General features: G+C 43.8%; 1 protein-coding gene across 1 annotated transcript; it reads left to right on the top strand.

Annotated features, from left to right (window-relative positions):
• Positions 1-986: 986 nt before the first annotated feature.
• Positions 987-15,909, top strand: CYP4V2 (cytochrome P450 family 4 subfamily V member 2). The gene is made up of 11 exons (XM_009474838.2): positions 987-1,319; positions 4,267-4,379; positions 5,237-5,322; positions 7,076-7,266; positions 7,680-7,749; positions 8,970-9,096; positions 10,908-11,099; positions 12,444-12,546; positions 12,894-13,028; positions 13,197-13,376; positions 15,049-15,909. Exons 1-11 carry the CDS (start codon positions 1,109-1,111, stop codon positions 15,222-15,224), a joined length of 1,584 nt encoding a protein of 527 aa, XP_009473113.1. The 5' UTR covers positions 987-1,108; the 3' UTR covers positions 15,225-15,909.
• Positions 15,910-16,013: the final 104 nt, after the last annotated feature.

The raw sequence follows: 16,013 nt of genomic DNA, 5'->3' as shown, positions 1-16,013 counted from the left end.
CAAAGTGCCAAAATTTACTCCTCTCTGCTGCCAAGGGTCATCAGCCCTTCCTTAGCTTCAGATGTGCTGTGCTTTGTCTATTTGTGTTTCTTATCTTAGCTGCTTTATTTATGCTGTTTGTTGGTTTTCTAAAAATGCTGGTGCAGTCAGTGCAGTCAATTTTGGTACAAAACAGACAGGAGAAACATGACGATGGCTTTAAGAAGCTTTTGTGGTATATTCAGGGGGTGAAGTTTTGCAAATTGGGTGTAAGCCATGCTGCCAATTCACTGAACTTCCGTTTGACCACGAGGTTTCTGAGCATTGGAGGCTTTGAGGAAGAGGTGCTCAGCAGCCCTGCAGCAGTGAGAAGAGACCCTGGCTCCTCCTGAGGCAGAAAGGGCAGCAGTGTTTATGGTGGGTATGGCACCACTTCTGCCCAAGAACTTTGCAAGTTGTGATACAGGTGCTGGTGCTGCCAGTCATGTTACTGGCACCCTTTACCCTGTGACTGTGAGTGTTCAACAGTGAGATCAGCAAAGGCCATTTGAGAAGCATCAGTGTGCTTTGCAGTGCTCTTGATCATGGGTTTTGAGCCATTAACCCAACTTAAGAAAGGTGCTCCACATCTGAAGCACTTGAAACCCTTCAGGCATCATGTTGGAGAGCACTGGAGCAGTTCTGTATGGCAAAATGGTGTTCCCTGAGCATGTGAAAACAGATGGAGAAAGGCGATGTTGAGAAAACCCATCAGCAAAAAGGTGTTTTTTCTCTTGACAGCAGTTTGTGTCTTTTCCTTCTGAGGTATTGCACAGGCCTGTGGAGAACTTCCTCACTCTTCATTTGAGTCAGAGGAGCCAAGTGAGAGCAAGGAAACAACACTGTTGCCTGTGGCTGCTCTGTCGTAAGGAAGTGCTTGCAGGCAGCCTCTCCGCATGTGTGTTTTTTAATCTTTGTTTATTTTCCTGGCAGGAAGCTGTGCCTTGGGGGCCATGTGACAGCTCCGCCTCCCACTTTCGTGGCCTGGGTCCTAGCACTCAGCTTGCTGCAGCACGGCAGCGGCGGGTACAGGCAGTGCCAGTTCCCCAGTTAGGGATCAAGGCTTGGAGCAGGAGGCTGCGAGGTGGCAATGGAGGTCATGCAGGGACCTGCAGGGGGACCCCAGCTGTTGCACTTGGGGGCTGGGGTCATCGCTCTGCTGTTGTCGGTTGTGGCCGTGTGCTCCCTGCCCTCCCTGATGGATTACTGGAAGCGATGGTGGGTGATGAAGCCAATCCCAGGTATCAGCCCCTGCTATCCTGTGCTGGGAAATGCTCTACTCTTGGAGCGTGAGGGAGAAGGTAAGGGCAGCTCACGTCATAGCCCAGCTGTGAGGTCCCTGCACTGTGTGGGGCTTTGCTGGAGGAGCCAGCACTGGTGAGGTGCTTGGGTGGTCGAGCTGTGGCTGGCTGGCGGGGGTTGTAGGGTGTGCCATTACCTTAAGGTCTCTCTGGGGCTGTGGGCAACGTGCAGAGGGGAGCTGTGTGAGAAGTGGGCAGTGGAGGGGAAAGGAGAGGAACTGCACAAATACGGGGTTATTATCAGTAAAGATTGGCTGGAGGTTCAGTCTGACAGTGGCTTCCAGATGCTGATGCTGGATTCGGACCTGTTTCCAGTTGTTGGTGAGGTGGAGCATGAACGCTGTGCAATGTGCTTTTGTGACAGGGAGGTGTGCTGGGTGCTCTCGCAGGAAGTGCTGTGTCACAACACGGAGCGCTGTGTCCCCGTGACTGTTAGCTGTGATCCAAACAAAGCTTTTAGCTTGCGAAGGAAAAATACTTCTTTAAACAATCATCTTCCCCCAAGTGAGCATGTGCAAGGGACTTTAGCATGCTCAGTTGCTGGGTCGTTTTCAGAATTAGCTGTGCCTTAGATTTATGCGTTAGATGCAGAAGAACTTGCTGAGTATTTGCAGTACGTTCCTCAAAAGCAAACTTTTCTGTTCTTGTATTGATCAACGGTACCTTCTTTTTGCCAGGTGCTTCAGAGGGCACTAATATGCTACACATTCCCTTTCCATTTGGTATGTGGTTTTGCACACAAACATATTTCTTGAGGAGTCTGTGGTGTGAAAGCGGCCCTGGCTGTGCTGTCAGTGGACCAGCAGACTTTTCCGAGTGTGTTTGTGATGCCTCTGTATGCCAGTCTGCTCTGTGCACATGTGTTCCTGGCTGTGCTGCCAGGTATGCTGCAGAAGAGAGAGTGACTGGCTCATGGGAACGTGGTGAAGCCGAGGACGAGTACAGCATGGGCATGCACGTTGTCCAGTGCTGGCACATGGTGAGACGTGGTCCCTCTGTTCACAAGGGTACACGCTCACATCTTTCTTCTGGATCCAACCCCATATCTAAATACAGATATGAGAGATCTTTGGTGGAAGTGAGGGCAAGCAGCTTTCTCTAGAGTTGACTTTTGGGAAGCAATGGCAGGATCATAGTCAGGATGTGTATATGAGCCTGACTGAGACACAAATATTTTTTCTTTCTTCTTTTTAAATCTTCTTAAAACAACAAAACAAAAAAGAACATCGCTTCTCTCTTTTCAGAAAGTAATTTGATGGAGACATGTTCTATGGAGCCTCTAATCTCCTTTGTTAGCAGGAATCACATAGCCTCCATGCTTTAGTTAAGTCCATGACCATCTGTCTTTGTTCTTGTTTATTTATGTAAAAATGAGTGAAGTTTGTGGTTTATAATCTTTTTCATTAAAAATGTGACAAAAAATAAAAGGTAGTTTTTAGAAAAAAGGATAAGGTTTTATAGCAGAAAGAAAAATTACTTTTCATCTGATGGTGATTTTATTTATTGATACTGGTAGACAAATGCTGGAACACTGTGATATGTTAATCATGGTGATGTTGGGAAACAACATTAAAAATAGCAAAATAATCTGATACTCTTAAGCCTTTTGGATGAGGTGTCATTAGAACTTTGCCTAAGACTAGGGAATGCTGTGTTTGGGCATCTATTAGGAAACTAATTTTTTTTCCTTTTCTTTTTTTCCTTTGATTTGGGGAATTTTTTCCACTCTGCAGAGGCCTTAGAGGGAGTCATTTGTCATTTAATCTGGTTTTTGAGAGAGCAAAGGTGTGTTTAATCCTTGAACATCCTGATAGTGGCCACCTTCTCTAGAATTGCAGAATGAACCTGATTGTCCTCTGTGGTGAGATAGCTGGATCTGTGAGCAAGGAAGAGCAGTAGATGGTGTTTAACTTGATTCAGCAAGGTCTTTGATACCATCTCCCATGCTTTCTGTATGGCTAAACTGACAAGATGTGTACTGGATAAGTGGATAATAATGTGGGTGGAGAATTGGCTGGATTGCTGAGCTTACTGGTATGCAGTCCAACTGGCAGCTGGACAATAGTGGTATCTCTCAGGTGGCCCATGGCATAAATAGTCCTATGAGTCTTTGTGCCCTTAGAGATGGAGATACCTGAATTGCCATATCTACAGTGGCCCCATAAGCAGTCACTTACCCTTCAGTAAGGTTTCTAAAAGGACAAGAACGGAGTTTAATCCTGGAGCAGCTAGCTGTTAAAAGCCCCTGCTAGAATTGCAAACTGTCACTGATGGTTTGGGCTGTCAGAGAGGGAGAGGATTTAAGCATGTTGGAGTAAGAAGTAATTTGTTTGCAGACAAGTGATAACAGTGTAAGAAAATCCAGAGATTTTCTTCAGGAGTCCAGCTATCAGAAAGCAGACATTTCAAGTGATACTGGTTCCTGCACAGTGCTCTGCCATTACTGTGTGTGATGTCACTTGTGTGTGCACCACAAATGTAGTACCTGTCAATGAGGTCTCGGATGGGAAAAGACTTGATGCTGTACTTGGAAAGTAGAGAAGCGTCTTGACATAGCATTTTGACAAGTGTAGGCTAAGCCATAAGCATAGCTTTGATAAAGTTTGATTTGGCTCTAATTGTTGCAAAGAGCATTGCAATACAGAAGGCCCATGCTGCAGTGCTTTGAGACTGCTTAAATCAAACTGCCTTATCTACAGCTAGGAGGGGTTTCTCTAGAATAGAGTTGCCTTCAAGAGTGCCACCATAAAGAAATGCTCCTGCAGTACAGCTCATGGATAGGTGGAAAATATGCTGCTTGGTCATAGTAGCAAGATAAAACTACAACAAACACATAATTACAGGGCATATGGTAAGAAAGAGTTCATTACAGAAGTCTTGCTTATTCAGTAAAAAAAACCTTTTTTTTTTTTTTTTTTTAAATTCTAATCTGCTTTTTTCATTCCAGGTTTTTTTAGACAAATACAAGTTTATGTTGAAGAGTTCAGGAGTTGGCCACTGTTCAAACTTTGGATAGGACCATTGCCTGTCATGATTTTGTATCACCCTGACAGTGTGGAGGTGAGTGTGCTTGTCTCCTGTCTATTCTACTGTCATGCAAAGCAGTGTCCAACCTGTTAGTTTCTATTCTCTCAATGTAATTTTTGCAAAAAAGGGCTTGGACTGATTTTACTTGAGATTGTCCTCTGACCTAGTGCTAAAGAAAGGCTGAAAGTGGAAGAATATAAAAAGCCCGGTCTTGGAAAAAAAATAAATACTGAAGATGGCCAGCAAATGAAAGTACCAACTCAGTATGTTTTATACAAAGAAGCATCTCCTTTAGCTTTGTTTCCACATGTGTGAAAGCTTCTGTTCCCAAGATCAGAATGGACAACCAGATAGCAGGGAAGATGGGACCACTGAAATAGGGTTAGAACATTGTGAAATGCAGGTTGCAATGCTTGTTTCTGTTTGACTTCTGCATTAGAACTTGGCGGGTCTGTCTTGATGCCATGAAATGTAGTTGTTAGTTTTGCTGCTGACAATGATTGTCCCTGAATTGGGAAGATAGAGTTGTTTCTTTGTTGGAGTGTTTATTGAAGAGATAGTACTTCTTGTGAGTTTGGTTAAGGCTGGAAACCATTGGGTTTTCTCTGAGCTCTGCCTGTGACTTTGTAACACAGATTTTTCCTTTTCAGGAAGATAAGGGGAGTGGGCGTTTTTGAGTATTTCATTGTTTGTCAGGATTGGGATATTTACTGAAAGACTTGAGGGTGTCAACTCAATACCCTTTGTACCAGCCTGTGAAATATTGTGCATTTTACTGAGGCTCAGGGCATTTTTGTGGAGGAACTGAGGTTGCGTGAAGTAATCTCAGCTGAAGAAATCTCTCCAGCTAACAAGTGATGTTCTTTCCTCTCCTTTCATTTTTCTGACAGGTCATTCTGAGCAGTTCGAAACATATAGAAAAATCGTACCTGTACAAATTCCTGCAGCCATGGCTGGGCACTGGACTTCTGACGAGGTACAGTGAAATGCAGGTGCATTGCTGTCTTTTTGAAATTTGCAGGATATATGATAGGAAGAGGGCTTGACGGCAGGAATGCTGTGTGTATCTCTGGACAGAGATATAGATGATAGCTGTAGAAGTCTTATTCCTTGTGACGGTCTTGGTTGCTCTTTAGCAGCTGATGTCCGATAAAAATCTTTTGGCATTATCTGTTTCTTGGCAAATTTAGCCATTGTTACTTTTTTGCCCAGAGGCTTGAAATGAATGTGAGTTTTAGGAAGTCGTGTCCTATGGCAAGTGGTGTCTTTTAGTCTGCAGTGCTACATGCTGGATGTTTTTAATGTTGTGATGTGTGTCAAGTGGTTGGACTGTGGCAAAACTGTGACAGTGTGCATTGCTTATCTCAGCTGGTGACACTGCAAACCAGTAGGATAGGCCTGAGGTTGGTGAAGCTTTGGGGTAGGATGGGAGAGTATCCGCACCCTGTCCTGGGTAAGAGCGCAAGTCAGGAGTGGAGGGAGGGAGGAGCGGTGATATAAGGGTTTGGTGTCCTCCGGTCTTGGGAGGGTCAAGGAGGGTTTGGTCTGGATGATGCAGATATTCAAGAGTCAGAGCAAGGTGAGTGTAGAGCAGCTCTGGTGCCTCTTCTGTGTTTTTGTGAGAAGGTCAAGGTCCCCCTGTTAGCAGTGGAGCTTTTCTGCCTGTTTGGAGCCCTCAGAGGTGAACTCCTCATGCTTCATGATGGGACCATGGTGTTGTAAAAGCCAGCGGTGATCACATGGTGTGGGAGGTGCAAGTTTACGTGAGAGCATGAGAAATGCCTTTTATCCTGAGTTTCATTCATGGCCTTAAGAAAGCAGTAGTCAGTAGCAAATGGCAGAGAGCTGAGGTCCATGGGCATCAGGCATGTTGTATTGTCACTGTTTGTTAGTCGTCTTCCTTACTGGTTGTTTTGTCTCCAGTAGACTTTTAGAGGTGTTTTGACTTCCTTGTGCTTGCAAAAACATAATGGAGGAGAATGTTCAAGTCTCTGGTGATTATTAAGAGCAGTAGTGGTAGACAGCAAGCAGATAAGCTGGCCTGAGGAGTGCCTCAATAGCAGGTTAACAGGAGAAGTGGTGTGATGGCTTACCCTGTAAGCAGAGCTGCCAGTTGTGTGCCTGTGGGGCACATGATTCAGAAAAAGAGAACAAGAACCCCCAGGAAGCTGGTGTCATCCACTGTGGCTGCATGCTCTTTCACTGACATGTTGGAGGTGGTTGCCTGTCTCCAAGGAAATATTTTGTAGCCAGACCTTGAGGCAGTCATTTGCGTAATGTCCATGGATCTTAGTTCTCTGCAATCCTCATTTCCTAGTCAGCGGATGAAGGCAAGCATGGGTGGTGATTCATAGAGACAATGTGATGAGTTGATGCCTTGATGCTGAATTGCTAGTTTGTCCTACAGATGGCTTCTGCTCAATCCTTCTGAGCCTGTGCACTGAGCAACCACGAGACTGTGTTGCCTGAAGGCTTGTTGCCATCTCCTTTTGTTGAGAGCAGCTATAGAAATGGTGGCTTGTGCTTCGAAGAGAGCTGGAGCAAGAAATATTTCCATTTTGCTTCTTCTAGGGAGTGCTATGGACAGAGCTATAGAAGAGTCATCTACAGTGTGTCCATCTGTGAAGGTGTTCCAGGCTGCAGTTTTTACTGTGTGCTTCCTGTGATGGTGAGGGTTTTATTTTTGATTTGGAATTTTTAACCATTCCTTCTCCCTGTTAATTTTGCAGCACTGGAGACAAGTGGCGGTCACGTAGGAAAATGATAACTCCCACGTTCCACTTTGCAATCTTAACTGACTTTCTAGAGGTAATGAATGAACAAGGAGGTATTTTGTTGGAGAAACTTGAGAAGCATGTTGACAAGGAACCATTTGATATATTTATGGATATCACTCTGTGTGCCCTTGATATCATCTGTGGTAAGTCCTCTTCAGTTATTGTGGTGGGGCTATGATGCAGAGGCTCATGAGTACAGCTGTGCCATGTTGTGTGTGGAGATGGTTGAAGAGGAGTGTCCCTGCATATTGTGTGAATGCATTTCCACTGTCCCAAGGCGTTCCTTTCTCCTAGGGTGCCTTGTGTGCATCTGAGCAGGTGAGTTTGTGGGATGGGCAGGGCAGAGGTAGCAGTCTGAAATGAGGTTGTGTTGAGGACCAGGGTTCCTGGGCATGGAAATGTAAAGTGAACTCATCACCTGGAAAGGGATGTGTGTATTCACCTGTCGAAGGGATGGTGTGGTGATAGTCAGAAGCTGGAAGCAGTAGTAACTTATATACAGGGACTCTGCATTTCACTTTGCACTCGTGAACTATTGATGATTTTGTCCTCCTAGAAACTGCAATGGGCAAGAATGTGGGTGCTCAGGAGAATACGGATTCTGAGTATGTTCGTGCTGTCTACAGGTAAATGGACATTTTCCTTGGCTACTTTGCAGTTGGGCTGGAGTTGCTGCTGCTGGTGTCAGGAGTTCATCTGCTGTGAGCCAGGAGCGAGGGCTGAGGGGTCGCAGATGGAGGTAGAAAGCCAAGAAGGCAGGAAAAACTCCTGCAGATTTTGATGTGTTTTCTGGTACGAGTATATGCAATGGGAGGCTGAGGCTTTGAAGAGGTGTCAGCTGCCATTCAGTTAATGCATTGGTACAAGAGGTTAAAAAAAAAAAAAGTGGAGTTGCAACACTTCATATCAGCATGACTGGCATAATTGGGAGGGTGCTGTTTTAGACAGCGTATTAAAGCTGAGGCACAGCTGCTCTGTAGTTCACAGCAGTATTTACACCATTCAAATTGTATGTGACTGTCCAGTGATTAGGAAAAGCATGGTCTATATTCCTGCCATACTGGTGTGTCAGTCTAGAGGAGATGTAGCTGCTTGTGGCATCTCACCCCTAGCCTTTGATGGGGCTCCACAAAAGAGGGGCGGAGTTAGAGGGTTTGATTGCCATCAGTTCCTTGGTCTTTCCCAAATTGTACCACAAGTGGGCCCAAATTTGGCCTAAATGTAATAATTACTCCTTGAAGTCTCTTTTTGCAGCCAAAAGCATGTGCAAGAGCTGAATAGCAATGACGATCAGCCCTTCCAAATGTACTCCAGTTGTGTTTGAGCGTACTTGAAGTCTCATATTCTTTATTTTAAATATTTTTCATGTGCTGTCTAGCATATATGGTATCTGCACAGTCAAGTAGGAATGTAAGGCTTTCAGATGGCTGTTTGAGGTCAGGGGGCAGATATTTTGGAACCCTGGCGTGAGTAGTCTTTTCAGGATGTATGTGTCTTTTCAGCATGGTCAATGCTTTACTGATGTGGAGTGGGACTGGACTGGATGACTTAATATGTCTGTTTCAAGAGGATTCCCACTAAATGAGAATATGCTCTCCTTCTCAGAGATCAGTGCTTAAAGATATAAATCATGATGATTCTGGGACAGGTGACAGAAATTTTGAGATGGTTTAAAATCAGGAAACAAATATGAACAGCCTTCTCTTCAGATAAATGGGTTTAAACCCACACAATATGTCAAGTCCTGCTTCGTTGGGGAGGTAGAACTTATTTTTGTTCTTGAAAGTGTGCTGTAAATTTGTTTTTTGGCAAGAAATGTTACATGATGTAATTGTTGTGCCCCTAGGATGAGCGATCTAATCCAACAGCGACAGAAGAGCCCTTGGCTTTGGCCTGATCTTGTATATATGCTGTTCAAGGAAGGAAGAGAGCATGAGAGGAACCTCAGGATCCTTCACAATTTTACAGATAGAGTATAGATTCTTTTTTTTTTTTTCCATTTTTTCTTTTCATGGTACATTTTAGTTGTTGGAGCGAAGTCCTGTGCTCAATAGAGAGCTTCCAAATGGGGGTGAGGTTCAGCCCCCCTTGATATGCATGCATTAAGAGGAGAACTATCTCTCTGTTGGCATGCCAAGGAATTCACTGAAAAGAATACAACAGCTGACTTCCCCGTCAGGAGCTCTGTTGTATTTAAGCAAGGGAGTAGCAGGACTTACAGGACCTTGACAACCGAACAAACAACAGGAATTCATTGAACTCTTGTTCTGCCCCAGATGCTCCACATCTGAATCACCTGCAACAGCTCCCTGCCAAGTTTGTAGCAGTAAGCATAGGGCTCTGCTTGGTAATGCTGCTTGGTCCAGCCCTCAGAAATGGAAGCCTGTATTCATTTTCCCCTATTCAGAGCAGAACTGCTGAGATGAGCAAACATATGCAGGTCCCCACATCAGCAGTAAGACACTTCAACTGAGAAACCATTAAGCATACATCACTCACTTGGCATAAAATGCAGTGTTCTCTCACCATGTTAGACTGCCCAAGTAACACCCCTTTCTCTCACCGAATAGTTCCCGTGCTATTCTTGCTAATGGTTTCCCTCCCAAAGCTAATGTTAGGATGTTACCAGGGAGGCTGTTTTCCCTGAAACAGATGTGTGTACCCCACAATGTCATTGTATCAATGCCCATGAAAAAGGAAATAATCTCTGAACTTTCACTACATATAATGAGCCACATTGACTCTGCGTTGTTTTTAAGTAGTTCATGTTTTGCTTCCTTTTATTGAGAATTGCAGCAGCAAGGCATGAGAGTGGCTCTTAAAAGGACCTAAGGTAACGCTCTCTTCCCATGCTGGGCTGGTGCACTGAATATAAGAAGCCAAATCTTAGAAGATGACAAAGGAAGAGTAAATAATAATATCACCTAGTGTAGGTGCTGACAGAAAGCACTGAGACAAAAGGTGGTTCAATATGTGTCTTTATATAAAAACGTGTGTGTATATAATTGTATTTTTTTTTCCTGTTCAGTGCTTCCTCTGAACAGAATTGCTTACTCTACACCCTTTATTTTTAATTATTTTGTTATTGTTGAGAGCAATACCAGTTTATTGAAGGGTTCTGTTTTGCTGTTATGACAACGGTGGCAACAGCAAGAAATCTCTGTCTGTCACTGGGGCTGTGCTTTGACCTAAAAAAGGGAAGTTCAACCATTGCTCTCATACTGAAGAAAATTTGGGAAGCTTTAGTGTAGTGGTTCCAGCCATGCTATGTGTAGTCCTGATGCAGGGTTGTGGGGTGCCCTGGCTTCCCTTCAATCTCCTGGGTTCCCCAGAGGTTGGAGATGTGATCCTTTCCTTAGTTATTGGATAGGGTAGAGAATATCTTCCTGGTGATCAGTCTGTCAAATTGTGGTGATGTTTTTTTGATTTGCTGTCGCTATTGTTGGCATTCATGATTGGCTTGTTCCAGATGATATTCTGGATGTGTTTACACTTCTTGATGATCAACACGTTGTTTGCATAGTTTGGCTATCTATTTTCTTGATCACATAAAGGCTATTCAAGGTTCATTCTATTGCTTGGGACAAGAGGGATTGGTCATATTTCACCTACTAACACAAAAAGTCAGTTAAAGTTCATGAGCTAATGCTGACAGGTATGCTACCTAGCTCATGTAGACTGCTACAAATGAAGGTTGTTCTAATAAGTTGGGACAAACCTGTGTGATGTAGACTGTGCGCATGTGCTGCGTGCATCATATCTAATGTAACGTTTCTAATCTCAGGTCATTTCAGAAAAAGCTGCAGAACTTGAAAACACCAAGCAAATGAAATGCGATACTGATGGCAACTGTGAAGAAAGTGGCTCCAAAAAGAGAAAAGCTTTCCTGGACCTGCTGCTGAGTGCAACAGATGATGAAGGGAACAAATTGAGCTACAGGGACATTCGTGAAGAAGTGGATACCTTCATGTTTGAGGTACCCAAGGAGCCCATTGGTTTGTTGTTTTTGTTTGCCCCCCTGCCCCTCGCCCAGAACCTGAGAGTCACCATTTGCAGGTAGTGACTCTTCTTAGTTCAGGAGGTTGCTTTTGGTATGAAGTTATTTTAGCCCTGGAAGCCTAAGAAGGAAATCTCTGTAGGATAGAAACTACTGAAGGATAGAAACATTTGATCCAGAATTGTGTGCCCTGGCAAAATGTTGGGCAATAGACATGTAGCAGGCCCTGCCTATGTGATCAGGCTCTACTCATGAAAGCAGGTGAGTAATAAGAGCTTAATGGCTGATGTGAGCCATGGGCTCTCAGCTCCTGTTGCAAACCTCATTAATGCTAAAGAGAGCTCTAAATGGTTTCAGTGTTTTGCCTTGCATTTTGTCGGCTCTCCCCACATTTTGTCCCTTGCCACATTGGCTGTAATGTCCTGGTTCTGTCGTCAACTGCATTGGTGTACTGTCTTCTCATGTCTGGTTCTCTGTCCAATGAAGGATCTAACCAAGACTTTCACAAGTGTTCCACACAACTCTGTTAGGTGGACCTGAATTCTATCTCAGAAGAGCTTAATTCACAGTCATGTTACTGCTGTTGTAACCTAGAGAAACTCTCTTCCCATCCTACCATTCCTGTACTACTTCGTAGCTGAATTTTGAAGAGGTGCAGCATTCTGAACTTCACAAGTGCACCTTTTTAGTACCAAAATCCTTTGTTGGTCAACTTTTTTTCTGTTCCCCTCTTCCTCTCCTCCCCCTTTTTTTTTTTTTTTTGTTCCCCTTCCCTTTGTTTCCTTTCCTTCCCAAGTTTTTATGCGGTACTGAACTGTAGTAGCTGATCACCTCATAGGAAAACAAGTAGTATTGCCTCCTATGGTCACTGTACTGTGTCTCGTTAGACCCTTTTTTGGATAGTTTTGTAAAGGCTACAGATTGTGTCCATTGTATCTCTCCTGTGGTAATTGTTGGCTCCCCAGATGTTACGTTGTTGACTGGACAGTAACCAAAAAGATGAATATACATCTGTTTCTTTGTGTAGATACTGATAGTTCATGCAGCTTCCAGGAGGCAGAGGAGAGGGATGTTTGCTTGGATTATTTCAACACTTTTCCCTCTTGGTCAGTTTTCAGGCACCTGACAGAATCATGGGTCATCTTATATCCTGATAATCAACATGTGGGATAGAGTTCTTCACTGTTGATTTTTGTTTTTCTCATGGTCATGGGACTAATAAGTCTTATTTTCCATACTACCTGCACACCCAAGTATTTACGAAGCCTACTTATGCACAGGAATGTTGTTGAAGTGAATGTCTTTGTAAATCTGGACCTCTAGGGTCATGACACAACAGCAGCGGCTATGAACTGGGCCCTGTATTTACTTGGACATAATCCTGAAGCCCAGAAGAAGGTTCACAGAGAACTGGATGAGGTGTTTGGTATGTTTCCATTCCCCCCTTCACTGGGGTTGTGGTGGTGGTTGCATTTATGAGTGGGGATGTGATACATTATAAGCCTCAATGTAGAAGGGGAGGTCGGAACATGCCTTGTGGCCCTTTCTGGAGCTTTCAATAGCTACAGGTGATTGGGATGGGTGCCAGAAGGTCTGTAGTACAGCCAACCTTATGTCTTTGGGGCAAGGCATGCATGTTCAATGTATGTGTAGCACCTTCTCCTACGTGGTCTTGGTGCATGATGAGAGTTCCTGGAGGGAGCTGGGATGAGTTTGTTTAACCAAAAATGGGGAGTTTTGGTCTTGCTCATCCCCCTATTTGTTTTTGGACAGGCAACACTGAGCGTCCTGTTACAATGGACGATTTGAAGAAGCTTCAATACCTTGAGTGTGTTGTGAAAGAAGCCCTTCGGCTCTTCCCTTCAGTTCCACTGTTTGCCCGTGCGTTGAGAGAGGATTGCTGTATCAGTAAGTAGTGTCCTGCATTTGCCACTCCCTATCCTGCTAGCATCTCCTCCGTGGAGGTGTTTCCCAAGTAAAGGGCAGCGTTGTTTTATTTTTTACTGTGCTGTTGTGTATAGAAAGTCACTTATTTGCTGTTATTTCAAGCCTTCTCACTTTCCCTTTTGTCTTTAGGAGGATATCGGGTACCAAAAGGCACAAATGTTATTGTTGTAACTTATGCCCTGCATAGAGACCCCGAGATCTTCCCTGACCCGGAGGAGTTCAGGCCTGAGCGATTCTTCCCTGAAAATTGTAAGGGAAGGCACCCATATGCTTATGTGCCCTTCTCAGCTGGTCCTAGGAACTGCATTGGTAGGTAGCTGAAGAGGAAGCCTTTGTAATGTGACAGTGCTGGTTTTGGTGTGGGAACTGTGTCAGCAGCAAGTGTATCAGAAATGTAAGCCTTGATGTGCCTGATGGTCTTGTCCTGTCCCGTCGTCCTCCCCTGGCCCCCAAATTCTGGGAACTGTCTCCCCCGTGAGCTGGGCGCTTGAGCTGCCACATTTTGTTTCTTCCCAACGGTTTCCTTTTTTCCCAGGGGCCAGTGTCTATCATGCTGGTGTTTTCTCCTCACTGCCTGTGCAGCCTGTCAGCATGTTAATGGGCTCCTGTGAGGACAGGATTGCTTCCAAATTTCTGATCCTCAGTGTCAGCAAGACAGAGCAAGAGAAGGCAAAGGCAAATGTCCTGCACTTGTTTTGCTCTGGAAACATCTCATCTGTCTATCTCATGATCTCAGCTGAGTGTCCCAAACATGCTGTCTGCAACTGATGTATTCTTTCCCTCTCTCACACTATTGTTGCTCTGGTGTTTTCCCTGTTGTCCCAGAACTTGTTAGTTCTTCAGGTGCCACTGAAACACCTGGCATTTATCTGTGCTCAAAGTAGAGGCATAGTTGTTTATATCGTAGAACACATGAAAAGACTGTTCCCTGCACTGATCATAAGTGCAGGTGGGGAACATTCAGGGATTCTCATGCCATTTACAAGAACAGGAAATACAACTTCTGGGTTTTTGGTTTCATTTGTTTTCTTTTGGGGGTGGGGTTGTTTTGTTTGGTTTTAATTTGTCTCATTTGGAATAGGTGCCCTTCCAATAAGAACAGCAGACTAGGTCTTCCTGTGTTCCAAAGAGGAATCTAATTTAATATTACATGTCTAGCTAGTTCCTGGGTGTACAGGAACATGTGCAGGAGAGGTGGTTCATTAATATCATTGCAGAAATACATCACTGTGTACATGTGTACAGACATCCGTAAGTGCATATTATACAGAGGGGAACACAGAAGAAGTTTTGAGCCCTGGGTTTTGTGTCCTGTTCCCATTTTCAGTTTAGTTTGAGTGAACTGCCAGAATTGTGACACTTGGTTTGGTTTCCCTCATATTTCTCTGTTCTCCCCTTTCCTCCTCCACCTTTCTCTGTAATGTAAATTGAACTCTGCCCTCTGCGCTACCAAATCATCAGTGTGTATGATGCTTAGTGTCCATTGAAGGAAGGTCTACGTGTTGTTCTATTGCAGTTCTATCTTCTTTGCTCCTCTCTGCACATATGGAACAGTGGGATTTGTCTCTCCTTGCAGTCTCTGTGTTGCATCTTCTCCTGCTCTGGTCTGTCATCCATTCCCCCCTACCTAGTCCATCCAAGAGACATGCTAAGACTGTGTTTTGTATTAGTTCCATGTAAAGTGTTGACTGTTTCCTCCTTGCTGTTTGAGTTCTGTGTGCTGTGGCAAAGAGGACGTGCTGTGGATTGTCCCGGGAAGGCCAGAGTTGTCACGCAGAGAAAAGTGCTAGTTTCATTAGTATCCACGTGACCTTGAGTTTTGGCCGAAAGCCAGTTCTGTTCTCAAGGCAGATGCACAGTCCTTGCTGTCCTGTGTTCCTAGGGCTATCACTGTGACCGTGCAAATGCAGCAACTGTTGATGCAACCTGACAATAACATCTTTTTTTTTTTTTTTTTTTTTTTCTGCCCTGTAACTTGTAGGTCAGCGCTTTGCACAAATGGAGGAGAAAGCTCTTCTAGCCCTCATCCTGCGGCGCTTTTGGGTGGACTCGTGTCAAAAGCCAGAAGAGCTTGGTATAACTGGAGAACTGATTCTTCGGCCAAATAATGGCATCTGGATTAAGCTGAAGAGAAGGCCAAATGCTGGATCAGAATGAAATGAAATTCAAGATTTTATTTTTCCAAAAACTTCCAAGTTATTTAGGCTTAGATATGTTTTTAAATCGGATATTTTGATGGCAGTCCAGCAATTTGTTGAAACTAAAGTTTTTAGTGATTGTTTCATTAAAGATGATGTTGTAATAGCCCTAAATTGCTCTACTTTTCTACTACATGTGAACTTCATGTTCATCTTGGAAGTGCAAGTCTTTAAACATCAAATCTTATCTACTCGGATGAAACTATTCTATTGCAACAGTGCAAAAAAACTTAAATTATGGTAGTAGCAATAATAATGCCTGTGATGGAGCGATCTGGTTAAATTCCATAGCATTTGCGAGGTAACTGATAGTCTCAAATCTCTGTGTAGTTTTCAGGTTTCTTTGGTTCTGAAAGGTGCAAGTGATCAATTCTTCCACTTGGCACAATTTTTTTTCTGTTTTGGTGATGACTGCATCTATGAAGACAAAGGAAAAATCTCTCAATTTCAGTCTTCCTTTGTAAGCATTTACAGTAATTCTTTAGCGAGTGCTCTGAATTATTTTTTAGCAAAGCATACCATAAGCATTAATCTGTATAATCATACCATGAACTAGATAGTGTGCAAATTACACACAGGATTTCATAATGACAGAAACACTGTATTATTACAAATTTTGAGAATAAACTTCTACTATGCCTCGATATGGAATGAAATTATATCTGTAAAAATTACATGCCTGGGTGTAGGTAAGTTACTGATGGATAATTATTTCTTATCAGTTCCTCTGGGATGATCAATCAACCAG

This window comes from Nipponia nippon, unplaced genomic scaffold, assembly GCF_047370975.1.
Source record: "Nipponia nippon isolate SJK-2023a ecotype South Korea unplaced genomic scaffold, ASM4737097v1 scaffold_6, whole genome shotgun sequence".
NCBI lineage: Eukaryota > Metazoa > Chordata > Aves > Pelecaniformes > Threskiornithidae > Nipponia > Nipponia nippon.
This window is presented reverse-complemented; position numbering and strand designations above follow the sequence as displayed.

Excerpts from the sequence above, each read along its gene's own strand:
- CYP4V2 (XM_009474838.2), top strand. The coding sequence starts at position 1,109 with ATGGAGGTCATGCAGGGACCTGCAGGGGGACCCCAGCTGTTGCACTTG. Across the intron at positions 7,267-7,679 it reads TGCCCTTGATATCATCTGTG|AAACTGCAATGGGCAAGAAT; the intron begins GTAAGTCCTCTT and ends TTGTCCTCCTAG. Across the intron at positions 13,029-13,196 it reads GAGAGAGGATTGCTGTATCA|GAGGATATCGGGTACCAAAA; the intron begins GTAAGTAGTGTC and ends TTTTGTCTTTAG.